Here is a 26,995-nt window from a genome sequence, read left to right as displayed (position 1 = left end):
TCTCTCAGTTGTAAAGCCCCTGTGCAGAACGACAAGCGGATCTGAACGGAGGCACCGGGTGGAGCTGGTTATCGGTTTGAGTGGCACGATGCTGCATTCGTTCTGGGACCGATGCGGCGCCTAGGAGCAGGTCGGCTTTTGACACTCGATCGGAAAGCGGCGAGCAAGCGTCGGTTGCTGACACGCTGCAGCCACCATGGGCCCGAAGTGTGAACGGAGAGTTGGCCCAGGGGCGTAGTAATCAGCAGCCTCCCAGTCTCTTCCGTGTGCCTGTTCCCAGGCTGAACAATGGAAGTGGGAGCTAAGAGAAGGAGGGGGGGACAACAGTGTGCAATTAAATCGTCCTCCCGCGTCGGCCACCTACACAACGATCTGTGCAGCGATTCCACCCACTTCCTTTCTCTTTTGTCCCACCTGCTCTTTGTGTTGTGTTATTTTCAGCTCGCTCAGCTCCCGCACCCACCTCTCCCTTTTCTGCTCCTGCTCAGTTTTGTTTCAATTACTTTTGGTTGTCTCAGGGAGGGCGATGGCCGGGCGCAGCTAGCGAGACGAACCCGCCACTTCAGCCAAAGATGGGGAGGGGCTGTGGCTCAGTGGTAGAGCATCTGCTTGGCACGCAGAAGGCCCCAGGTTCTATCCCCGGCATCTCCAGTTAAAAGGACCAGGCAACAGGTGGTGGGAAAGACCTCTGCCTGAGACCCTGGAGAGCAGCGACCAGTCTGAGAAGACAGTACTGACCTTGGTGGATCAGTGGCCTGATTCAGTATAAGACAGAGGCCGTGGCTAAGTAGTAGAGCGCACAGCTTTGCGTTGCATCTCTGGAGTCACTGGTTAAAGTAGATAGAAGGTGGGAGAGATCTTTCTCTGCATAAGAGCCTTAGAGTGGCACTGTCGGTCAGAGTAGATAAAACAGGGCCAGATGGATTAGCATGGCCTGTGTGGTGTAGTGGTTAAGAGTGGCAGACTCTAATCTGGTGAACTGGGGTCGACTCCCCACTCCTCCACATGAAGCCTGCTGGGTCACCTTGGGCCAGTCACAGTTCTCTCAGAACTCTCTCAGCCCCACCTACCTCACAGAGTGTCTGTTGTGGGAAGAGGAAGGGAAGGTGATTGTAAGCTGCTTTGAGATTCCTTAAAGGTAGAGAATTGTGGGGTATAAAAACCAACACCTCTTCCTCTTCTTCTTCCATTCCCCACCCCCTGCTTGCATTTATCCCTCATTCCTGCACAGCTCTGCTTAAGGGTACTGCCTCTGTTTTCTCCAATCCCCCCACAGTTATTTAACTTCTCTCCCTTCAGCTTTGCTTCAGCATTCTTTGGCACTCAAAAGAGGAACTGTTCCCTCTTGCCCCGCTGACTTATGGCTCTTGGATTGGCCACACTGACAGTTGGTCGGGCAGGAAGCAGGAGATGCAGATGAGTCTTGTCTGTCCTCCACGTGAACTTGCTGCCGTTTGGCATGATGCCTTGACCTGACCAAAAACTAGAAGAATTGCATCCTGTTTTGGCTTTGGTATCCCACCTCTGCAGTGATCACCACTTTTTAAAATTCCAGTGAACTTCACATCACTTCCTTTGCTTTTCTGAAGTTATGTTGGTTTGTTCTCGTGCAATTGTACCATTTAAAAAAAATCCCTTGGAACCTGGGAAGAATTTGCAACCCAGGTCGTTTATGCATGGGTACTTTCACTCACATTCCCCCCACCCCCCTTTGTCTCGCTTGTTCCTTGGAGTTATGCATGAGTTTTCCCTCCATTAGAGATGACCTCGTGGCCAGGCCTCACAAATCCCTGGACTTCTTGTTCCTTTATTAAACCGATTCTTCCCTCTCCCCTGAGCTCAGCCTACTTGAGATTCCCATGCGTAAGGCAAAGCGCGGGACACAGAAGCTTGCTTTTCCTCACAGCAAGCAGACAGTCAATTACAAAGCAGCATGTTAAGGGTCGGGAATTCAAATACTTCCTGCTTTCTTGGAGTTCTTTCTGAGCAGAAGGCTTTTAAAAATGAGGCTTGGTTTTCTCCCCCCCCCCCCCGTTCCTTTCAAATAGCTCCAGTTTTTGTCCTTAAAATGCTCTTAAAATGTTTTTTTAATGCGGCAATTGGGTTTCGAGGGGGGAGGAACTTTTCTCTCACTACAGCCAATTATAAAGCAGCTTTTCAAGGGGCGGGGATTCAAATACTTCCTGATTTGAGCTTGGAGACTGCTGGTGCATAGATTCCCAACAGGAAAGTGTGGGTCCAGCAAGCAATGAACCTCAGGTAAAACCCCCATGCATAAACGACCCTAGGTTACTTTTTTGTGATGTCTGAGACTGATTTGGGCTGTATTTCTGCAAAGCAGGTGGGGGTCCTTCATCAGTAGATGGGAGACCTCAGTTATACTGGTGGCTTTAAAAAGGGATTCATTGAATTCAGGGAAGAGGCTAGGTTGATCAGTGGCTATTTCCTGGGGCAACTAAGACTAATCCTGACTCACAATAACTATAGTGGAAGTCCCACTGAAGTCAATGAGAGATTCTACTGAATAAGCATACATGGGATCAAGCTGCTAGAACAGAATGTCCAGAAGCGACAGATTGCTCACTCCCAGCTCTGGGAAAAGGGTCAGGTTTCTCCTTTGTGCCTCACAAGCTTTTAAAAGCAACCGGTTGGCTACAATCAGAGATAGGATGCTGGACTAGGCAGCCCTTTTGCTTAGCTCAGCTAGACAGTCCCGTAGTTCTTAACTGGCCTGAGAATATGGGTTTACAGCTTTGCTCAGAGTCTCTTATTGTGTACATCGAGAGATAAGAATGTAAGAACATAAGAAAAGCCATTCTGGATCGGGCCAAGGCCCATCAAGTCCAGCAGTCGGTTCACACAGTGGCCAACCAGGTGCCTCTAGGAAGCCCACAAACAAGACGACTGCAGCAGCACCATCCTGCCTGTGTTCCACAACACCTAATATAATGGGCATCCTCCTCTGATCCTAGAGATAATAGGTATGCATCATGAGTAGTAACAATTTTTACTAGTAGCCATGAATAGTCCTCTCCTCCATGAACATGTCCACTCCCCTCTGAAAGCCTTCCAAGTTGGCAGCCATCACCACATCCTGGGGTAGGGAGTTCCACAATTGAACTATGCATTGTGTGAAGAAATACTTCTTTTTGTCTTTTGAGTCTGTCACTCTCCAGCTTCAGCAGATGACCCCCTGTTCTAGTATTGTGAGAGAGGGAGAAAAGCTCCCTGTCCACTCTCCACACCATGCATGGTTTTATAGACCTCTGTCATGTCTCCCCTTAACCACCATCTTTACAAGATAAACAAGATAGGCTTGAAGAATGGTACTCCTCTTACTTTCAAGGAGCCACATCTCCATCTTCCTCTTCGTAAAACTGACAGGGCCCTGCCCCACCTGAAGCCTTGTTGCCAAACTGACCTCCCCCCTTTTTTACTTTTGTCTCCCATGCTTGCAGGAGGCTGTGTCCGTCTCCGGGAACGAGGAGCGCTTGGTGCGCGTCCATGATGTCATCCAGCAGCTGCCTCCGCCACACTACAGGTACAGAATTACCTGAGATACGGGTGTCTCTGAAGGTAGCCCTGAGAAACGGGCATGGCGGGCAGAGAAGCGTTTGGAGGTGGGCACCGGGCCGCGGGCTGGGTTGCGAGGGAGGCTCCTAGAAACGGGCCGTAGCGGTAGCAGCTTCTGCTCTGTCCCAACAGGACCCTGGAATTCCTGCTGCGGCACCTGGCACGCATGGCTATGCACAGTCAAAACACCAGCATGCACATCCGCAACTTAGCCATTGTTTGGGCACCCAACCTGCTGCGGTGAGTCGCCCAGACGCACTGTTGCCTTCCCTATGCTGCCAAGACACTCTGCCTGGCACCCTCTCCGGCTCTTCACTGTGCTGTTCCCAAAAACCATACTTGTGCTTCCCTGGCATTTTCCCTGTGCTTCCCTGTTGCCCTTAGCAACAGTCCTCTGGGGCATGAAACTCCCCCTTTCCTGCACCATACCATGGATCTATAGTTCCTGGGCTTAGCTCAGCTTCCTGAGAGAGCTGGTATGATGTAGTGGTTAGGGTGCTGGGCTATGATCTGGGAGACCTGAGTTCCAAACCCCACTTTGCCATAGAATCAGCCAAACTTATCTCCTGGGGTTCTTGTGAAGATAAAATGGAGGCAAGGAAAAGGAAGTAAGCTGCTTTGGGTCCCAGTTAGGGAGAAAGATGGCTTATATGTGAAGTAAATAAATTAATAGTTCTTTCTTGCAGTTTTGTTTCTTAGAAATGTAGCTGTGTGACTTGTCTCATGAACACCTGAAGCTGCCTTATACTGAATCAGACCCCATGGTCCATCCAAGTCAGTATTGTCTACTCAGACCGGCAGCGGCTCTCCAGGGTCTCAGGCAGAGGTCTTTCACATCACCTACCTGCCTAGTCTCTTTAACTGGAGATGCCAGGGATTGAACCTGGGACCTTCTGCATGCCTAGCAGATGCTCTTCCACTGAGCCACAGCCACTAAAATACACTCAAATGCACATATACAAGCTGTTGGTTTGGGATTCTGTCCTCCCCCACCCCTTTGGATCAAGGCGAGTGCCTCCGATCTCAGCCTAAGCCACTGAATTGGGGCTGTAGCTTTGGCACGCGTTTGAAACAGGAAGATGTTCTGCCGGCAATGCTGTTTAGCTCTTCATCTGAGATTCCACCTGTGCTTTTACTAGCCTTTATCTCTTTCCCCCACCATTACTCTGTTCCTGACCTTACCCATAATGCCTTAGAGTTCCCCCCACACCAACCCAATGCCCATTCCTGGCACCCTGCCTGTGTTCATCGTGATCTCATAATTTGGCAGCCTGGCCTTACTTCCCTGCTTACCTCAGGTCTGTGCCACGCCCCTCACAGATTAGAAACCCACAAATGTGCTTGTACCCTTCCCCAGCCTTCCTTGATTCTCACAGAAATACCAGGCTGCCTAATAATTGCTCCTCCCTTTCTTCACGGCAGTTCGATGGCCCTAGAGTCCGTAGCGCAGTGTGGCGCTGACGCCTTCCAGGAAGTCCGAGTTCAGTCCCTCGTGGTCGAGTTTCTTCTCAACAACGTTCAGGTTCTCTTCAGCGACACCTTCACCTCCGTTGGGAAGGACAGTGCAGGTACCTCTCCAGACCGTATTTCTGTCAGGGTGCTAAGAATCCTGCTAAGACTCACCCAGCATCTTCCTACAAATCCCAGAATTCTCGAGGGAAGCTGAGAAAGAGCAGTTTATTTACATTTTTATTATAGCTGTAGATGTCCGCCCGACCCTCCCACCTCAGGCAAAGAGCCAGCATGGTGTGGATAAGAGTGGCAGACTCTAATCTGGAGAACCAGGTTTGATTCCCCGCTCCTTCACAGGACTCTAATCTGGAGAACCAGGTTGGTTCCCCCACTCCTAAACATGCAGCCTACTGAATGACCTTGGGCTAGTCACAGATCTCTCCGAACTCTCTCAGCCTCACCTACCTCACAAGGTGTCTGTTGTGGAGTGGGGAAGGGAAGGCGATTGTGAGCTGCTTTAAGACTCCTTCTGGTAGAGAAAAGTGGGATATAAAGACCAACTCTTCTTTTTTCTTCCTTGGCACAGAATGTCTAATTCTGACAAAATTGGCCACTGGGCGTTTGGCCAAGATGCTTTGTTAGGAGGTCGCCTTCTGTAATTGCTAGCTGTGTGCCTTAGCAAGAATGAAGAAACCTCTCTTGAATCCCATATTCTCCCATGAGGCTTGTGTGTGTGTGACAAGAAGATAGTAGTGAAATCTTATAGCAGTATTGGCAGACGCCCTGGAGGAGTCCAGAAAAGACATTGGACATTTTTGCATGGTAATTAGCAGCACGTTCCAGGCTGAATTGCCCTGCATATTCACTCCTCCACATGAGCGGTGGACTCTAATCTGGTGAACTGGATTTGTTTCCCCACTCCTTCACATGAGCGGCAGACTCTAATCTGGTGAACCGGGTTGGTTTCCCCACTCCTCCACATGAAGCCTGCTGGGTGACCTTGGGCCAGTCACAGTTCTCTTCGAACTGTCTCAGCCCCACCTACTTCACAAGGTGCCTGTTGTGGGGAGAGGAAGGGAAGGTGATTGTAAGCCGGTTTGAGAAAGGTAGAGAAAATCGGAGTATAAAAACCAACTCCGACCTCAGCCATAATAATATGGAAATTCCAGAGTAACATTCTATCCCCTTTTGACCATCACTAGTGAGGGGTTATTTCCTGACCTGTGTTCCAGTGGCACATAGCACTACTTTCTGCACTGAAACCCTCTCGTGCGTGTCCATGGGACATCCGTTTGTATGGTCACAGTGTCCTTCGGACACTGGACCCGTGAGCGTATGAGCAGGCTGTAACGTTCCTCCCTGCACCGCCAATTTCCTGTCTCCACCAGGACGCTGCTTCCTTCCCCGACCCAAATCCCAGCTGGTCAGCTGCCCTTCCACCCGACTGCTGTCTCTGGAGGAGGCTCAGGCGCGCACTCAGGCCCTGTGCAAGATGACCAAGCTGGAGGCCAGCCGCGAGTCCACCGATCCGCAGGGACAGGGGAAAGTCTCCTCCGTATTGGGATCACCTGACGCCAGGTAACGGGGATGGAGAACGTAGGGGTAGGTCCCAAGAACCTCTGGGCAATGAGGCAGGCCCCAGTCCGGATTCTGGGGACAGAAGGCCCATACTTCCATTGCTCTCCTTGGGAGCTTCTGGTGGCGTTGGGCTGGGTGTTGCTGAAAGCCAGATGCTGGACTAGACAAATCTGATGTCATAGTTCCACTGTATGCTGCATTGGTCAGGCCGCACCTGGAGGATTGTGTGCAGTTCTGGAGGCCCCATATCAAAAAGGATGTGGACAGAATGGAGCGGGTGCAGAGGAGAGCCACGAGGATGATTGGGCCTGGAGACGAAGCCCTACGAGGAAAGGCTGAGGGAGCTGGGAATGTTCAGTCTGGAGAAGAAGAGGTTGAGGGGGGACATGACTGCTCTCTTTATGTATCTGAAGGGCTGTCACTTCGAGGAGGGCAGGGAGCTGTTCCTGTTGGCAGCAGAGGATAGGACTCACAATAATGGGTTTAAATTGCAGGCGGAAAGGTACTGGATATTAGGAAACATTTTTTTACAGTAAGAGTTGTTCGACAATGGAATCGGCTACCTAGGGAGGTGGTGAGCTCCCCCTCACTGGCAGTCTTTAAACAGAGGCTGGAGAAACACTTGTCAGGGATTCTCTAAGCTGATCCTGCATTAAGCAGGGGGTTGAACTAGATGGCCTGTATGGCCACTTCTGATTCTGTGATTTTTCGATGCAGCAAGATAATTCTTACAAACATCGTTGTCATTTGTTCTGTTTTGTTGACTTCAAGTCCCAGCCAACTTAGGGCAGCCCCTTATGGGGTTTTCAAGGCAAGAGACGAACAGAGGTGGTTTGCCATTGCCTGCCTCTGCATAGCGACCCTGGCATTCCTTGGCGGTCTCCCATCCAAGTACTAGCCAGGGCTGTCCCTGCTTAGCTTCTGAGATCTGATGAGATCAGGCTAGCCTGGGCCGTCCAGGGCAAGATCTTTTAACAGCCAGCTCAGCAAAGGAGATGCTGGATTTTCACCTGCAGCGGCAGTGTGTTCTTTGAGGGAGAATTGGATTTCTCTTGGAGGGAGTGTGTCGCTCTCTCTAATCCAGGGTGCTGGAGAGCGTGGTTCCAGACTGACCCCGTGTGTCCCTCCTATAGGCAAAAGGCAGAAAGCAACGGGAGACTACGCAAGACCTCGGGCCCCAGCTGGAAGGCATTCTTCGCCATCGGCAAGGCGCCCGTCACCTTCCGCAAGAAATCACATCGGCTCGGTGAGCTCTTTGGACTCGGAGAGACTCTGCCAGGTGAGAGACCCAACTGATATTGACTGTGTGGTGTCGTGGTTAAGAGCAGTGGAGTCTGATCTGGAGCACCGGGTTTGATTCTCCACTCCTCCACATGAGCGGCGGAGGCTAATCTGGTGAACCGGGTTGGTTTCCCCACTCCTCCACATGAAGCCTGCTGGGTGACCTTGGATAGTCACAATTCTCTCCGCCCCACCTACCTCACAGGGTGTGTGTTGTGGGGAGGGGAAGGGAAGGCGGTTGTAAGCTGGTTTGATTCTTCCTTAAGTGGTAGAGAAAGTTGGCATATAAAAACCAACTCTTCTTCTTCTCTTTACCGACACTGTCTTCCTTTGTTCCATAACCAATCTGTAGCTACCCTGGTCTAGGATGTACGAGGCAGGTCTGTATGTTTCCTGCCCCCCCTCCAAATTCCACACTAAAGTAGCGCAGAAATCTGCAATACAAATTTGCTTGAATACCCATTGAGGACATTTTAGAATTCCCCGCACATTTTGAACTAGAAGTTTTTCTTTAGAGAAAACAATTTACAAAAGCAATTAAGATCAAGCACAGGAAATAAAAGCCATAAATGTTTCTGCACAGACTGTCTTACCTTTTCTGACATTTAAACTGTTCAGTTATAGGACAAAGTGCCTTTAAAAAGACATGCTGGAGTTCTTCAAGTACCCATTTTTTGGTGTGTTTTTTTTGTTTATTCTGGCTAAAATATAAAATTATACCCAGGGGAAAAAAATCACAATTCATGTCCTTGATAAATTATGTAAAGAAATCAAAGGAGCCTTGCATTCACACAATTTTGTATAACCTGTTCTCATTTAATAGCCTTAGGGCTATTAGAGAATCAGACTTTATTAATACAATTAAAGTGTATCCAGGGCAACAAAGGCTCTCATTTGGGCTTCTGGCGCCTAATCAAGCGATTCCTGTGTGTTTCTAAGCTTATTTGAGCAGCCACAGGGACTTTTTGAAAAGGAAAGTGAGATATTCCAATATGGAACTTTGCACCAGTTAATAATAGTGCAGAAGCCCCGTGGCACACAGTGGTCAGCTGCAGTACTGCAGTCCAAGCTCTGCTCACGACCTGAGTTCGATCCCAATGGAAGTCGGGTTCAGGTATCCCGGCTCAAGGTTGACTCAGCCGTCCATCCTTCCAAGGTCGGTAAATGAGCACCCAGAGGACTGGGGAAGGCCACCCTGTAAACATAGTCTGCCCAGTAAACGTCATGATGTGACGTCACCCCATGGGTCAGGAATGACCCGGTACTTGCACAGGGAACCTTCCCCTTCACAATAATAGTGCAGTTGCAAATGCGGAGAATAAACTTGCTGGGATATGGAGACTTACAGCTAAGCTAGACAAGATTTTTTTTCATGGGTTGGGTCTGGGTTCCGGGACCCAACTTTTCGCCCAAGTGCCGGACCCTGATTCGGAATGGGACCATGTCACTGTGGGAGAAACGGCTCGGGCAGGGGATGCTACTTGCCCCATGAGTGGATGGGTACATATGTACTGACAGGCTGCACGTCCAGCCCCTCAATGGGGAGCCAGTGTGGTGTAGTGGTTAAGAGTGGCGGACTCTAATCTGGAGAACCAGGTGTGATTCCCCTCCACATGAAGCCTGCTGGGTGACCTTGGGCTAGTCAGTTCTCTCCGAACTCTCCCAGCCCTACCTACCTCACAAGGTGTCTGTTGTGGGGAGAGGAAGGGAAGGTGATTGTAAGCTGCTTTGAGACTCCTTTTGGTAGAGAAAAGCAAGGTATAAAAAACCAACTCTTCCTCCTCCTCCAGAGGAGAGCCAGAATGGTGTAGTGGTTAAGAACGGTGGTTTGGAGCGGTGGACTCTGACCTGGAGAGCCGGGTTTGATTCCCCACTCCTCCACATGAGCAGTGGAGGCTAATCTGGTGAACTGGATTTGTTTCCCCACTCCTCCTTATGAAGCCAGCTGGGTGATCTTGGGCTAGTCACAGCTCTGTTAGAGCTCTCTCAGCCCCACCTACCTCACAGGGTGCCTGTTGTGGGGAGAGGAAGGGAAGGTGATTGTAAACCAGTTCGAGTCTTCCTTAATTGGTAGAGAAAATCGGCATATAAAAACCAACTCTTCTTTTCCTCCTCCTCTCCTGAGGCCATTTCAGGTCGAGAAAATGGTGCAGGGAGGGAAGGGTAAAGCCCCTTATGCTCCCATGCTGTGGTCCCAATCTGAATCAGCCCCCCCCCCCGCCCTTGGAAAATGAGTACCCAGCAGCATGACATGTGGAACTGTTGAATGAATGAGGTTTGAAACAAGGTGGAAGATTGTGTTAAGGCCTTTCTGGGGACTGACGATAACTTGGCCTCTCGTTGTCTCTTGCCCTAGGGGGCCAAGCTGAGACCGTCACCCTGAGATCGGCCAAGAGCGAGGAGTCCCTGACCTCCCAGGCCAGTATGACAGGTAAATCTTGTGGGCTGGGAATTGCGAAGTAGCGAGCCAGGAAGAGGGAGCCTGCTTTTTGTACTGGCTTTGCCAACCTCGTGGTGACTTTCCCCCTGTAATAAAAAAAAAAATCAGCTGCACAAAAAGTCCCCTGTATAATCACAGCGGGTCACGGCCTTCCCAACCGCTCGGCCCACGATGGTCGCCACCGGGCTTAAAAGGGGGAGAGGGTTAGTGCTGGTGCAAGAACCAGCATGGTGTAGTGGTTAGGAACGGTGGTTTGGAGCGGTGGACTCTGATCTGGGGAACCAGGTTTGATTCCCCACTCCTCCGCATGAACGGCGGAGGCTAATCTGGTGAACTCAGTTGGTTTCCCCACTCCTACACACGAAGCCAGCTGGGTGACCTTGGGCTAGTCACACGCTCTCTCAGCCCCACCTACCTCACAGGGTGTCTGTTGTGGGGAGGGGAAGGGAAGGCGATTGTAAGCTGGTTTGATTCTTCCTTAAGTGGTAGAGAAAGTTGGCATATAAAAACCAACTCTTCTTCTACTCTCAAATACACAATTTGTCGGGGGTGGGGGGGTCCTGCCATTCATCCTTGCAGCATGGTGTAGTGGTTAAGAGTGGTGGTTTGGCTCGGCGAACTCTAATCTGGAGAACTGGGTTTGATCCCCCACTCCTCCACATGAAGCCGGCTGGGTGACCTTGGGCTAGCCACACACACATACATAAACCTTTATTGGCATAATAACAGCATTATGCGTTGGGCTAGTCACCGCTCTCTTATAGCTCTCTCAGCCCCACCTACCTCACGGGGTGTCTGTTGGGGGTAGGGGAAGGGAAGGGGGTTATCAGCTAGTTTGATTCTTCCTTAAGTGTTAGCGAAGGTCGGCATAGAAAAACCAACTCCTCTTTCTTTCTATCTTTGGCCTAGGTCTCCCCAAGCTGCCCTGCCTGCGGCGCCCACACTCCAGCAGCGACGCCTTCCCCACCCTGAAGCCATGCCGTTCGTGTTCCTCCCTGGGCTCCTCCGTGTCGGGCCGGGGGGACGGCCCCGCTGGGGCAGCCGACATGATCGCACGGCGCCGCTCTTCCTGGCTGGAAGGCGACTCAGAGCTGGACTCGGAGCTGGAGATGAGTCCTCCCGGCCTCCGCGGCCTGGACTTCGACCCGCTGACCTTCCAGTGCAGCCCTCCTGCCCGGCGATCCTCGCCCTCCGACAGCTCCAGCTCCCCGAGCCCCCCCGGGGCCCTCTCGCCCAGTTCGCCCCCCACAATCGGACAGGACACGTCGGAGCCTTTACCCATCTCCCTGCCCGACAAGGTGCTGGAAATGTTTGCCGGCGGCGAGGCCAAGGGGCGGAGTGTGCACGCCTCGCCCCCGCACATGATCTCCATGCTGCTGAGCGCTGCTGGGGGCCAGCTGAGTGACAGCTGCAAACGCGAAGTCCGCTGCAAGCTCACGCAAGCCAAAGGCCGTGCGCTGCCTCGCAGTGAGTACCTTTGGCGCACACCTTGTGTTCCGTGAATGCAAGCTCTCTGCGTTCTGTTAGTCGGGAAGACTTGCCCGTCGACCGTTCTGAACTCATAGCCCAAGAGTTAGAACACCTTCTTTGTCAGTACGTGTGCGTGGATGGGAATGGAGACATCCGCTCTGGTTGTGAGTGTAGCTGAGGGGCCCCAGAAGGGGAGACAGGGCCCCCTGCTCAGAGCTCTTTTGACTCTCAGAGATGGTGAAATCTAATCAGTAAAACTAATAGATTATGGGGTAACTGATTAGAGGTAAACTTAATTTGAATGGGAAAAATATTTTGCAAACTCTCAGCGCTAAACATGTGGTTTCTATCTTTTCTTCCCTCTTTCCTTCTCTCTCTCTCTCTTTCTTCCTTCCTTCCTTCCTTCCTTCCTTCCTTCCTTCCTTCCTTCCTTCCTTCCTTCCTTCCTTCCTTCCTTCCTTCTTCCCTTCCTTCCCTTCCCTTCCCTTCCCTCCCTCCCTCCTTCCTTCCTTCCTTCCCTCCCTCCCTCCCTCTTTCCTTCCCTCCCTCCCTCCTTCTTCCTTCCCTCCCTCCCTCCCTCCCTCCCCCTTCCCTCCCTCCTTCTTCCTTCCTTCCTCCCTCCCTCCCTCCCTCTTCCTTCCCTCCTCCCCTCCCTCCCTCCCTCCCCCTTCCCTCCCTCCTTCTTCTTCCTTCCTTCCTTCCTTCCCTCCCTCCCTCCCTCCCCCGTCCTTCCCTCCTCCCTCCCTCCCTCCTTCTTCCTTCCCTCCCTCCCTCCCTCCCTCCCTTCCTTCCTTCCTTCCCTCCCTCCCTCCCCTCCCTCCTTCCTCCCTCCCTCTTCCTTCCTTCCCTCCCTCCTTCTTCCTTCCTTCCTTCCTTCCCTCCCTCCTCTTCCTTCCTTCCTTCCCTCCCTTCTTCCCCTCCTTCCTTCCTTCCTTCCTTCCTTCCCTCCCTCCCTCCCTCCCTCCCTCCCTCCCTCTTCCTTCCTTCCCTCCTTCCTTCCTTCGCTCCTCCCTCATTCTTCCTTCCCTCCCTCCCCCTTCCTTCCCTCCCTCCCCCTTCCTTCCCTCCCTCCCTCCTTCTTCCTTCCTTCCTTCTTTCCTCCCTCCCTCTTCCTTCCTTCCTTCCTTCCCTTCCCTCCTCCCTCTTTCTTCCTTCCTTCCTCCCTCATTCTTCCCTCCCTCCTTCTTCCCTCCTTCCCTCCCTCCTTCTTCCCTCCTTCCTTCCTTCCTTCCTTCCTTCCTTCCTTCCTTCCTTCCTTCCTTCCTTCCTTCCTTCTTCCTTCCTTCCTTCCTTCCTTCCTTCTTTCCTTCCTTCCTTCCTTCCTTCCTTCCTTTACTCCCTCCCTCCCTCTTTCTTTCTTTCTTTCTTTCTTTCTTTCTTTCTTTCTTTCTTTCTTTCTTTCTTTCTTTCTTTCTTTCTTTCTTTCTTTCTTTCTTTCTTTCTTTCTTTCTTTCTTTCTTTCTTTCGTAGCTGTGTTGGTCTGCAGTAGAACTGCTAGGTTTGAGTCCAGTAGCACCTTAGAGACCAAGAAGATTTCTGGGGTATAAGCTTTCGAGAGTCAAAGCTCCCATCATCAGACATGAAGGGAGCTCTCTCCCAAAAGTTTATACCCCAAAAATCTTGGTCTCTGACATTTAACATAGTTCCCTTGAAAGTTATCGACAAAAATAAAATAGTAAAAGTGGCTTTGACAGCAAGCTGAAAAGTTGGTTTTCAAAAGCAGAATGTGAAAATGTACAAAAGGTCAGACATTTGCATTCTGAGGTCTAATGTAAAAATTATAAACAACAAAATTATGTAGGTCCCATATCATAACTTCCTCGGGAGCATTCTAAAACAGTAGCTAGGGGGCCTGTCACAGAAGATGGGGGAAGGTCTCCCCCCCCCTGGCTCCCCTACAGTTTGAGCACTGCTTGAAATGGCCATAACAGGGTCCATAAAACTCATCAAATACAACACATTTAGGAGACAAAATGGATGGACCCAGATTTGCCACAGTGTCTGGGTCTATATTACTCTGCTAAGTGATAAAGAAGATTTGTATACACATCAGGTGCAGGTGTATGATTAGGTGGTCATCTGAATCTGCCTGAAGTAGATAATATTTGAATAAATGTCTGCCATACAGACTGTTAAATTATTATGCTATGATGCATAACATCCAAATCGCAAGATGTCATAGTTCCGCTGTACACTGCATTGGTCAGGCCGCACCTGTGCCGTTCAGGAGGCCTCACTTCAGCAAAGAATGTGGACAGAATGGAGCAGGTGCAGAGGAGAGCGACGAGGAAGATCAGGGGCCTGGAGACCAAACCCTACCAGGAAAGGCTGAGGGAGCTGGGAATGTCTGGAGAATCATAGAGTTTGAAGGGACCACCAGGGTCATCTAGTCCAACATCTGCACAATGCAATAAATTCACAACTACCCCCCCCCCCACATCCCTAGTCACCAGAAGATGGCCAAGATGCCCTGCCTCTCATTATCTGCCTAAGGTCACAGAATCAGCATTGCAGACAGATGACCATCTTGCCTCTGCTTAAAAACCTCCAGGGGAGGAGAGCTCACCACCTCCCGAGAAAGCCTGTTCCACTGAGGAACCGCTCTAACTTGTTAGAAAATTCTTCCTGCTGTCTATACCAGTGGTTCCCAACCTTTTTTTGACCAGGGACCACTAGGACTTTTTTGTTCGGTGCAGGGACCCCAAGGTTCAAAATAAAAAATCAGAGAATTGAAAATAAACTTTTAATCACAACTGTTAGTTAAACATTAAACTTAAAATAATATTTGAATATATATTTTTATAATAGAGAACTTTTAATTGAAAATATCAATTTTATTATGGGTTTATAACTTTGTTTCGCAGACCTTAATTTAGTTCTTGCGGACCCCTGGGGGTCCATGGACCCCTGGTTGGGAACCAGTGGTCTATACGGAAACTCTTTTGATTTAATTTCAACCCGCTGGTTCTGGTCCGACCTTCTGGGGCAACAGAAAACAACTGGGCACCCTCCTCTATATATGACAGCCCTTTAAGTACTTTGAAGATGGTTATCAGGTCACCTCTCAGTCGTCGCCTCTGCAGGGCTAAATACCCAACTCCCTTCAACCTTTCCTCACTTCAACCTTCATCTCTCTGCAGTTCCAGCTGGAGCAGGAAGGATATACTCTGTAACGCATATTTGGTCTGCTTTTTTTTGGGCACTCCTTCCTGGGAAGATGTTCTCGCCCCCATCATGATTGTAGGATCCACCATGATCTTTCTCCTCACTCTCTCTGTCTCTCTGTCTCTCTCTCTCCCCCCCCCCCCATTCAGGTCCAAAGACTGAAGCGGTCCCCACATCTCCCGGTGCCCTCTCCGTGCTGCGCCATATCCCGCCACCTCCTCCTCCAAGAACCCAGCTCGGCTGATGGCGCTAGCGCTGGCCGAGAGCGCGCACCAGGCAGTACTGCAGCAGCAGCAGCAAGCCAGCCGCGGGAAGAGGGAACCGCGGACGCACTTCCGACGCTCGCTGTCCCTGGAGTGCAAAGCAGGAGAGCTGTCGAGTGGAGCGCGGGCGCTCTACTCCATGGTACGCCCCAGCCCTAAGGCCGCAGGTCCCGCATCGCTGCAAGGCCAGGCTAGGGGCAGGAGCGTCGGCAGCCATTGCCGTGAGCGCCAGGGTGGAAACCAGGTGAGGAGACAGAGGCTGGTTGAAGGGGTTGACCGGAAGGGGTATGGAAGGGCTGGGTGGCCCTGACATAAGGCTGGGGAGGTGGCGGAGCTGGGGTTGCTGTTCAGAGGCTGCAAGTTTCTCAGTTTATTAGTGTATTATTATGGTCGTTTATACATGGGAGTTTTACCTGAGGTTCGTTGCTCACTGGACCCACACTTTCCTGTGGGGGAATCTCTGCACCAGCAGTCTCCAAGCTCCAATCAAGAAGCATTTGAATCCCCGCCCCTTGCAATGCTGCTTTGTAATTGGCTGCAGTGAGAGAAAAGTCCGCCCCCCACAGAAACCCAACTGCTGCATAAAAAAGTATTTTAAGAGCAAAAACAAAAAGCAGAGCTATCTGAAAGGAATAGGGAGGGTGGGAGAAACCCAACCCTCGTTTTTAAATGCTGTTCTTCTGCTGAGAAAGAACTCCGAGGAAGCAGGAAGCATTTGAATCCCTGTCCCCTGACACACTGCTTTGTAATTGGTTGTAGTGCTTTCTGTGAAACGCCCCTCCCCCAAGTTTCCGTGTCCCACGCTTTGCCTTATGCATGGGGATTTCACCTGGGCTGAGCTCAGGGGAGATGGAAGAATTGGGTTAATAGAGGTACAGGAGGTCCCGGGATTTGCGAGGGCTGGCAGCAAGGTCATTTCTAATGGCCGGAAAACTCATGCATAACTCTAAGGAACGACCCAGACAGACCAGGGGTGAACGTGAGTGAAAGGATCCAATCATGAATGACCTATCTTGTATCACCATGGCGGAGGGAGGATGTTCTCAAGCGCCACTACGTCCTGTGGAGTTTCCAAGTCTGGACAAAAGAAGAACTCTCTGCTAAGTTCTCTCTCTCTGTGAACGCAAACCCAGTAGGCAACGATTAGGATAGAACAGGGGCCCCCCAACCATTTTGAGCCTGTGGGCCCTTTGAAATCCTGGCCCAGGGCTGTGGGCGCAGCCCCAAAATGGCTGCTGCGGGAGGCGGAGCCAACCCCAAAATGTCAAGGAGTAACTTTATTTTGTGAATTATAGCCTGCCCTCCCCGGCCAAAGCTGGCTCAGAGTGGGCAACCTCATATAAAAACATCACAACACCCAACAATAAGAATCTAAATTTAAAACAATAAAATCCCAATTAGAACACAAAATTACAAAGTTTCAAATGGCGCCTAACCATACTCGCTTTGCTGGGTGTTTGCAGCAGGATTACCCCTCCGTTGACATCAACAATAGAACAGGAAGGAGGGGCAATAGGGAGGCCAGCTGATGATATTTGCGGCTGTCCTCAGCCATAGGCCTGGCCGAATAGCTCTGTCTTGCAGGCCCTGTGGAACCCTTTAAGGTCCCGCAGGGCCCTTACGTCACCAGACAGAGCATTCCACCAGGCCGGCGCCAGGGCCGAAAAGGCCCCGGCTCTCGTGGAGGACAGCCACACACTCTTATGTGTAATTTTAATAGTAAACCTTTAACGTTTCAGACAGAAGCGATGTCTGATAGGATGCCTTTTAAAAATGAATATATAGTTTTAAGAATATTTTCTTGCCGAGACCTTCCGTCAAGCATCGAAGATCCTTGTGCTGTGGTGGCAACTGCCGCCAAAGCAATGTTTTTAAAAAATCTGCACAGCCAATCAGATTGCCAAAACACTGGGCAGGCGCCAAGAAAGGTCCCTGTGGTCACCATGGTACCCACAGTCACCACGTTGGGGACCCTGGGATAGAAGGTGTGGGGAGCATGCACTTGGAGGAAGCAATCATAGGATCTCTGTGGGAAGGAGCCAGGGTTATCTGTGTGCGTGTTTTCCAAAATACTTTACGAGTCTCTACTGTTCCCTCTCTCTCCACAGGTGCCGTTAAGCCAGGCCTCACCCCTGGGTAGCTCGGATTCCTTTTCGCCCTACCGGCGGGTCCTCAGCGACCTGCCCCAGAGAGATCCCCCGCCACATTCCTTATCGGACTCGTACCGCTTGTCCTGCCAGTCTCCCGCCTCGCCCGTCACCTACAACTTCCACCACCAGCCGCCTCCCCTGTCGGCACCCTATCCTGCGCCCTGCCAGCCCCAAGACCCTTTCCCTTCGTCCACTCAGTCTCCCGCCCCGCCTAAGCCTCCGCCTCCTCCACACTTCCCCGTCACCCCGAGTCCCCTGCCCCTCAAAAGCCGGCTATCTACCTTCCAGTCCTACCTCCCAGATCACCAACTCCGGCACAGCAGCCGCTTCCCTGTCTCTTCTCGGGCAGGCGTTAATGGGACGCCCCCTTCCCAGTTGGAACACGAGAATCTCTATTACGAGATTGCGGGAGAGCCTCCAGCTTACCCAGGAATGGCGCGGCCCTGGCCGTCCTACCCGCCCCCGGAGTATTTGGCCACATTTAACGCCTCCTATGGGGTGTTTGAGAGGCCATGGCGCCAGCCCTACCTCCCCTCAGCCCCGTCGTCACTCCAACCCATCTTGAAGAACAACCGCGTGCACAGCCAGCCAATGCCGCCCGCGGTGACTCGGCAGGAGCCCATCTACGTCAACGTGCCCTTCCCCGAGCCCCCCTCCGCTATCCCCGCATCTTCCCCCCCACCCGAAACGGCACACCCTCGCAGTCATTCCGACCCCGGAGCTGCTCAGCCTCTAGCACACCACAGCAGACCTCCCTTGCCTCAGAAGCAGAGGCTTGGCTGGGGATACCCGTCCACTGGGCCATACCGCCAGCTGATGGATGTTTTGCCGTGCAGCCGTACCATGTGGCAGTTCTACCGCCCTCCCCCAGCCTGTTGGGGCCGACCCCCCTACGGTCCCGAGCCCATCATCACGTACGATGGGCCCCTGGCCCGCCCGGGGAGCCAGGCCTCTGCCCCCACTTCATCGCTGCGGAAGCTGGACGAGTGCTGCCCGTCCCCCCTGCAGTATGGCAATGTCGAAAGGAGGGAGGGGTCTCCGTCCAGGTGCTACTTGGGGCCCAGTTGGACAGTGTACACGGAGGGCCAAACGCACAGCTATTGTTGAGAGACCGTGCCCTGGGGGCGCACACCAAGGCTCCCCGGGGCTGGGCTCTGGGGTTTCTGCTTGCCTCTCTTCCCCACCTCCCTCTGGCTGTTCATGGAACTATGTTGTGTACTGTTTGCTGTGAAAAGCGTGGGCGTCGGCGGGAAGGATCTGCCGCTGCGGATCCCGGGGACGTCTCACCTGGCGCCCATTTTGGCTGCTGTGTTTGCCCGTTTCTGTGACTTTACTGGCTGTTGGTTTTGGAAAGCACATGAACCTCTGGAGGCAGCTGCGACTCTGTCCGTCGTGCAAAGACCAGCACAACATCACGTCGCGAAGCGATTGTCTGCAGCGCTTCGACTCCCCGGCGACTCCACCTGTTGCCGCTGCGCTCCCATCATGCATTGCCAGGGACTGCTCCTGAACACCATCAAAGGAGACCTTTTGGTCACTTCATAACGAACCAGGCGAGGTGGCCAAACTTCCTGTTTTTGCTTTGATGGCGATGCCGCCCTTGCGATAACACCCACAGCTGACGTCTACGGGACCCAAACGTGCTGCTAGTCATGTTCATGGGGGTGCAAGGTGCCGGCGTTGACACAGTGGGCTGCTCTTGGCACCCTGATGCCCCTGAAGCACATCGCTCTGCGATATGCTCGCAATCTCTCGGGAGCTCTACCCAAGGGCCTTTGGAGCGAGGGACGGAGCGAACGATGCAGCAATCCCTTCAGACGCGACATCCTTCCAGCGTTTCCAGCGAGGAAAAGTTCTAGCTTTTTAACCCATGTCTTAACCCAATTAAAACATTAACAGCACACACACACACCCTTTTCTTCTGCCTCCCCAGAGGTGTGACCACAGTTTGTGCAAGGAGAAAAAGGATGTTTAGAGTGACTCCAGCCTGCGCATGTGTAACATCCTGAGACAGGACATATGCTTGTGGGGTTTAAATCTGGGTAGAACGAGGCGAATTCCGAGAAATTTAGTTGATGGAGCAGGTGGGATCGAAGCGTTTGTACGTTTATTTAGAATCAGAGGGGTCTTTGTATATGTATGTATGTGTGGAGGGGATTCTTTTGTTTTTAAGATGCATGTGTGCCTGGCATGGAAATTTTTTTGTATGTGTGTGCGTTTGGGAATCAGGTTTGTGTGTGTTTGGAAGGATGTAGGGTTGGGTGTATCAGTGTTCTTTTTGTGGGGGGGATGTGAGTTTGTGTCTGGAATTGGCGTGGGCTTTGACGTGTGTATGTCTGTGCCGGTGTTTGTGTGTGTTTCGCAGACAGTATTTGAGCTATGTGGGGGAAGGAGGGAGGGGAATCGATGCCTTATTCCCCTTTGGATGCACAGTCCCTGCTGGCTCACCCATCCCACGATTCTAGTGCAATTGTGGGTGATGAATAAGCCCCCCGCATAACCCCGTGTCCCCCCACCCCACCCCAAAAGCACTTTTCTACAGCCTGTGGGCTCTTCATAATATCAGATCTCATAGCAAAAATTGGAAACAGCGATGGCGACTCCTCGGGGGCCATTCACTTTTGCAAAAAAAAAAATGCATTTTGCATTCTGTTTGAGCACAATTCAGATGTAACTTTTATTTCCTGTTGATGCCAGTGGCGCAAGAAGCATGCACTCGAGCCATTCCCCATCGAAATCAGCAGGGTCTGGGGAAAAACGGTTCGCTTCAGCGAGGATTGTGTCCTTTCTAGCCAACCCAGTTCTATGTTTACCTGAAAGCACGTTTCACCTGATTCAGTGAGACTTAACTTCTAAGGATGTGGGCTTAGGATTAGAGCCTTGAACATGTAATTTCAAAAGGCATCAACCCCCCAGAGGCTGAATCACTCCTGAATTTAAACAGTTGGAGCTACGCCTGTACTGGATCTTGGCCACCCCTGGCTGGCTGCCAGTTTCCTGCGGTGAGACGCAGCCCATGTTCTGCCACGACCAGGCATCGGTCATATTAATGCAAGTGACGGTGGTTTATGCGCAAAAGGCATATGCATAATGTTCACAGGGCTCCCGTTCCAATATGGCTGCCAGTAGGAAATGAGCAACCTACCCCTGTGCCAGAATTTCAGATAACGTGACTCACCCAACAAACTTATTCAACTTAAACTGCAGAAATTGCACTAATGTCATCAGGTTATTTATTTCATTTTTATTTTATTTTGCACTACCATGGCACCGACCTTAAGACTACCCCATGTTCTCATCCTGTGCCCTTCCCTGGGTTTTCAGAGGAGCTGAACGTTTGGAAGCCACTTCTCGTGTTCCTTTAGGGAGGCATGGGTGCATGCTCAAAAAAAGAGTATAAAACTTCATGAGAACACAATGTTGGCATTAGAATCCATAGCCATGAGTCTTGCTGGTTTGGGAGATGTATCTGTTAGAGGAAGAAATGGGCATCTATTGGATGCTATTGGAGCATTGCTGTAGATAAATGTGTTACAGTGAATGAGCAAATCTTAGGACAGGTTGATATTTACATAAACAATGGTGCGAGAAGGGACGTTGCCGAGTGGTAGAGCATTGGCTTGGCAAACGAAAGGTCCTAGGTTCAATCACTGGCATCTCCAGTTGAAGGATCGGGTAGCAGGTCACGCGACAGACCTTCGTCTGAAACCTGGAGAGCTGCTGCCAGTTGAGTAGACAATACTGACCGTGATCGACCAAGATTCTGATTCACTATAAGGCAGCTTTATGGCCAGTGCCTAAAAGCTCGACGTATCGTTTCCCACTGTGCCCTTAAATAAGGCAGTGAATACTGGCAGTCATATTTAGAGGGACCATCCCAGATCTCCCTCGTTCAGACATTCATAACATTGGTTTGAGATTGTCCGTATTCACACGCGAGTGTCAACCCGTTGCAGACGTTGACAGGAACACGACAGAAAAGCATTTGCTGCTGGCGATCGATGCATGTTTTATAGTTCGGATTTTCCGTGTGCTTGGATTTTTTTAGACGCGGGGCCGTTTCAGAGCAGACCTCTGTGCCTTTCTAATGTAACGTGTTGAGCTGCCCTGAGATTCTTCTGGCTTGGGAGATGTGATTAGAACTGGTTTCTTGCTATTCGCTCGTACATTGGCAGGATGGTCGATGAGGCCTTCTGAGACACGTTTCCTAACGCCAAGGGATTGGAAACCTCCGGGCTCCTTTGCATAAAGTCTCCCAGGGTCAGGCACCAAAAGCAACAGTTCGAGGGGGGAGGGTGTGGGTTTGGGGGGGCAGCCCCATATTCTCTGATGCTGTGAAGCTGTCACTGCCACACGTGTGTGTGTGTGTGTCTCTGTACGTGCCTGTGTTTCTAAAGGCCAATGTTTCCTCATTGCCCCAATGTGCTGCATTTCTTTTTTTTGGGGGGGGATATGACTGAACCTTCCTTTCTTTCTGGACTCTTGTACTAAATGGCTTAAAACAAACCGATTAACAAATAAAGGCAAACTGGCAGCTCTGCCCCAGAGTTTCACTGGTGAGGAAAGGGAGGGGGCAAACCTGCGGGTGCGCCGCTCCGATTCTGTTCGGCATTTGCTTTCTTTAAAAATGAGAACCTGCTTGGAAATCACATCTTCCGCATGAGAGCCTTGGGGACTATCCCTGGCTGATTCCATACAAGGGGTGTGTGTGTGGGCGTTCTGTGATACGAACATAAGAAAAGCCCTGCTGGATCAGACCAAGGCCCATCAAGTCCAGCAGTCTGTTCACACAGTGGCCAACCAGGGGCCTCCAGGAAGCCCACAAGCAAGACGACTGCAGCAGCACCATCCTGCCTGTGCTCCACAGCACGTCATATAATAGGCATGCTCCTCTGATCCTGAAGAGAATAGGCCTGCATCATGACCAGTAGCCATTTTGACTAGTAGCCATGGATTACCCTCTCTTCCATGAACATGTCCACTCCCCTCTTAAAGCCTTCCACGTTGGCAGCCATCAAAACATCCCGGGGCAGGGCGTTCTACAATTTAACCATGTGTGAAGAAATACCTCCTTTTGTCTGTTTTGAATTTCTCACCCTGCAGCTTCAGCAGATGACCCCGTGTTCTGGTATTATGATGGTCATGCTGCCAGTACGATGGTTGGCCCATTTGCGGTGACAATAGAGGTTCCAAATGGCATGGGGTAATCGGTTTTTTACCATTATTAGCTGTGGCTTCCCTTCATACCAGATGCATATTGATTCCCCCCCCCCCCGGTTGTAATCATGCCACAGTCATACTTCTCTCTCTGTGTGTATGTATAATGGCGTCAAGTCGCAGCCGACTTATGGCAACCCCAGCAAGGAGCTTTCAAGGCAAGTGAGAAGCAGAGGTGATTTGCCATTGCCTTTGCAGAGTCGTCCTTGGTGGTTCCCCTTCCAAGTACTGACCCTGCTTAGATTCTGGGATCTGACGAGATCGGGCTATACCATGCCGCCCTGTCTCCCTTCGTACGTCTTTGCCCACTTATTTATTTTATTTGGTGCATGGATAGCACTTCTCAACATAATGCAATTCTACCCTTTTATTAAGAGCCCCGTGGCGCAGAGTGGTCAGCTGCAGTACTGCAGTCCAAGCTCTGCTCACGACCTGAGTTCGATCCTGAAGGAAGTTGGTTTCAGGTAGCCGGCTCAAGGTTGACTCAGCCTTCCATCCTTCCAAGGTTGGTAAAATGAGTACCCAGCTTGCTGAGGGTAAAGGGAAGATGACTGGGAAAGGCAGTGGCAAACCACCCCATAAACAAAGTCTGCCTAGTAAACATTGGGATGTGACGTCACCCCATGGGTCAGGCATGACCCGGTGCTTGCACAGGGGACCTTTACCTTTTTTACCCTTTTATTTTTTAAAGTGTATTCGTTCAGGTGCAGTTCTGAACAAGACACCGGTCAGACACCCCCCCCCCCTGTTTGGGCTCCATTTCAGTGCTGGGCAGGCCCCCCCTCATCTCCCAGGCATTATATTTCCATACTGTTCTAACTGCTAAGATAGTATTCCCCCCCAAAACAAAAACCCTCAACAAGTTCACTGAAGATGCAGAGGAAGGGGGTAAATGGGGCATTTTCTCCCATTTGAACATAAGGTGTTCCTTCCCCTTTGACCCCAAGAAAAGAATATCCCAACAAGATCGCGCCAGGAATCATCTTTTTAAAAAAATATTATTGGTTGTTGGTTTTTAAAGCAGATTTTTTTTTTGCTGAAATATTAGTACAGAGATGAAGGATAATATCTCGAGGAGTCAAAAAACAAACCCCAAGGGTGAAACGGCTGAAATGGGGGGGAAAATCCTCCTTGCAGAACCTGCCCTGTCAAACATTAGTCATGTCTGCATCCCCATGATTTCAGTGGAATTGAATCACAGTCAATTTAAGCTGGAACTTTCACACCAGATGTTGGGGAACGGGCTGGTCGTGTTTGTTCAGTGAGAAGTGAATTCTTTATGTCCCAGCACGGTTAAGGCTTCGCATCCCCCTAGCTCAAGTCAAGAGTTGGGGCACTTTCACACGAACTGCATAATGCACTTTCAGTCAACTTTCACTGCACTTTAACAATCGTTTGCAAGTGGATTATGTCCTTTCACACAGTAAAATCCAGTTGCAGTGTGCATTGAAAGTGGATTGAAAGTGCATTGTTTGGCATGTGTGAAAGCACCCTAGGCCTCGCAAATGTGTCAGGTTACTAGCCTCTAGGTGGGGTCTGGAGATCTTCTGGAATTGCAACCGATCTCCTGCAGAACATGGCTGCTTTGGAGGGTGGAGAGAGGTGGACTGCTCGAAAATCCTTGCCAGATCCCTTGAGCTGGAGGCATAGCAATGCTACCCAGCTGGAAAAACCTGCTAATCATGGGAGATTGGTTTGTAAGTATACAGTCACCCGGCCACCAGTGTATCCTTATCAGCCATTCTTCCTCTGTGTTCTGTGCCAAAGGCTTAAGGGAAGGGTGTCGGTCTCCTGCCAAGCAACTGAAGCCAGACCACAACACTTAATATGTACATGTTCCCACAGGTAGAGATGAGCCAAGGCTTGCTTGGGGGCAGGAAGAGCAACTGATTCGGAAACAGTACACGGCAGGGATCCAAATGTGCAGTAGGAAGAGAGCTACCATAGCAACAGAGCCAGGGGATATGAGAAAAATCCTCCTAAGGCCTGGTGTAGTGGTTAAGAGCGGTGGTTTGGAGCGGTGGACTCTGATCTGGGGGACCGGGTTTGATTCCCCACTCCTCCACTTGAGCGGCGGAGGCTAATCTGGTAGACTGGATTTGTTTCCCCACTCTTCCACATGTAGCCAGCTGGGTGACCTTGGGCTAGTCACAGCTCTCTCAGAGCTCTCAGCCCCACCTACCTCACAGGGTGTCTGTTGCGGGGAGGGGAAGGGAAGGTGATTGTAAGCCGGCTTGAGTCTCCCTTAAGTGGTAGAGAAAGTCGGCTTATAAAAACCAACTCTTCTTCTCTGGTCAGGCGCGGAGGGTCACTGACAGTTGTAATTTAGCCTGTCTGTGGTTCTCCGTCATAGCAAAAGCCGCTCACAGTTTCTGATGAGGTCACAGGGTAAAAGAAAGGGGCTTGCTGCTGTAATGTTTCTGGGTACCAAAATAAGAAACTAAAAGAATGAGTAGTTCAAACAGCTTTACTCTAAGGAGCAGCAACTCTAACCTTAGGGAAGGGCTTCAAATTAACACACTAGACTAGCATAAGGGAATATCTTGAAATTGTAAAACAAAATGTTGGGCCCGTCATGCAAGAGTCAGACAGGTAGACTCTTTTGCCTTGCCAGTGCCATGTGCCACAGCTTGCTTATTTACAAACTTTATACTTCGCTTTTCTGCCACGCTGGGGCCACCAAAGTGGCTAACAGTTCAGAACGGAGCATTACAACACAGTAGAAAAGCAAAACACCTATGTAAAAATAGAAAACCAAGACACAGGGCAGAGAAGGAGAGTTGATACCCTTCTAAGCCCATTGAAGTAAACGGGCTTAAAAAGATGTAATTCTGTTTAGGATTTAGCTGTGCAGGGCAACGTTTCTAAAAGAGGGAATAGGAAAACTACTTCACACCTACTCTAGAAGTTATGGATTGTCCATATCACCTGAGCACCAAGTATCAATATACACACACACACACCTCTCTGCCTGGCTTAGACCCTGGTCTCTGCTTAGGGTTGCCAACCTCCAGGTTCTAGCTGGAGATCTCCTGCTATTACAACTGATAGAGATCAGTCCCCCTGGAGAAAACGGCCGCTTTGGCCATTGGACTCTATGGCATTGAAGTCCCTCCCCGAACCCTGCCCTACTCAGGCTCCACCCCAAAAACCTCCCACCAGTGGCGAAGAGGGACCTGGCAACCCTACCTCTGCTATAACTAGAAAAATCTGCCCTAGGGACCCACTAAGGCAGCAGTTCCCAACCCCTTTGGTATGGTGTACTTGGTATGGTGATCCAGCCAGGGTTGGCCCAAACTTTTTTGGCACCTAGGCAAACTATGACCTTGACACCCATCTAGTTTTATCTCAAATTTGAAAACACGGGCCAAATGCAGGGAAACGCAGGGGGAGAGCGAAGCGACCTCTGACGGTCTGAAACGGCATGCAGAATCACAACAAAGACCCAAAGTCGTCAAAGGGGTGACCACAAGGGAAACAGCCATGCATAAAAGACCTTTGGGGGTGAAGCCTGGGGAGAGTGAGGAGGGAGGTCAGTGGGCTATAATGCCATAGAGTCTACCCTCCAAAGCAGCCATTTTCTCCCAGGGAACTGATGTCTGGAGATACGAGGAATCGTGTTGATATGCGTTACCTATTTCCAAAGTAATAGGCAGAGTAGTTTGTGGCCACTTCCCCAGAAACATTAAGCTTATATTTCTCCAATGGGCACCTCTCCAAGGGACTGACCCACTCCTTCCCCACGGTGCTTCCTTCTAGAAAACAGCATCGAATGACATTCCTAAGTCATCCTCTGTGCAAAAGGCAAAAGCACTGGGAGAAGCTACCTTCAGAAGTTACTGCATGCTTCATCCCAAATTTCCTAGAGATTTCTCCACTTGTTCTCCAGTAGGGGGCTCCATAATTTAGGAAGTCATTTGGAACAGAGGAAGCACATCCCAGAAAAAGCACTTTAGGATCTATTATAATACTTGCAGGGACGCTACCCCATTTGATGTCAAAGAGGGGAAAAGGGGATGGGGTGGGAATGAATTATGCTACGGAGTTCCAGCTAGGTTTTAAACAGCCCAGATTAAATCCATGCTTTGCAGAACGCTCATCAGATCTCAGGATTTCAAATCACATTTATGTTACATTAAAAAAAAGTTGTACAAAGAAATTGGGTTGATTTCTCCATAGGGGATCCCAGCGACAGAATGGCAAATTTAAGGGGTCTAGATGCAAGACCAAACATGGCCAGACTGAGGAAATAAAACGAGCCTTCTAGGACACGTTTTGGGGTGTGATGTGGGCACTGGAGGAAACCGAGAGAGGTCTCCATAGGAAGGTGGCTGAGGATCCCCTCTGCTCTGCCTAGTAGAATAAGGTCCTCTTTCGTCATAGGGTGCATACTGGCTCGACGAGTT

At 50.7% G+C, this 26,995-nt stretch overlaps 1 protein-coding gene across 1 annotated transcript in view; it reads left to right on the top strand.

Moving 5' to 3' along the window:
• Positions 1–18,555, top strand: part of ARHGAP33 (Rho GTPase activating protein 33) — a 56,899-nt gene extending 38,344 nt beyond the window's left edge. Inside the window, 10 exon segments of the mRNA XM_056846410.1 lie at positions 3,459–3,541; positions 3,706–3,813; positions 4,996–5,141; positions 6,414–6,603; positions 7,737–7,882; positions 10,241–10,315; positions 11,234–11,791; positions 15,109–15,183; positions 15,186–15,466; positions 17,331–18,555. Coding sequence (XP_056702388.1) covers positions 3,459–3,541; positions 3,706–3,813; positions 4,996–5,141; positions 6,414–6,603; positions 7,737–7,882; positions 10,241–10,315; positions 11,234–11,791; positions 15,109–15,183; positions 15,186–15,466; positions 17,331–18,479 — 2,811 coding nt within the window. The 3' untranslated portion in view covers positions 18,480–18,555.
• Positions 18,556–26,995: the final 8,440 nt, after the last annotated feature.

Source organism: Euleptes europaea, chromosome 3, assembly GCF_029931775.1.
Source record: "Euleptes europaea isolate rEulEur1 chromosome 3, rEulEur1.hap1, whole genome shotgun sequence".
Classification (NCBI taxonomy): Eukaryota; Metazoa; Chordata; class Lepidosauria; order Squamata; family Sphaerodactylidae; genus Euleptes; species Euleptes europaea.
Note: the sequence above shows the minus strand (reverse complement) of the source record. Positions and strands in the feature narration are given on the sequence as shown.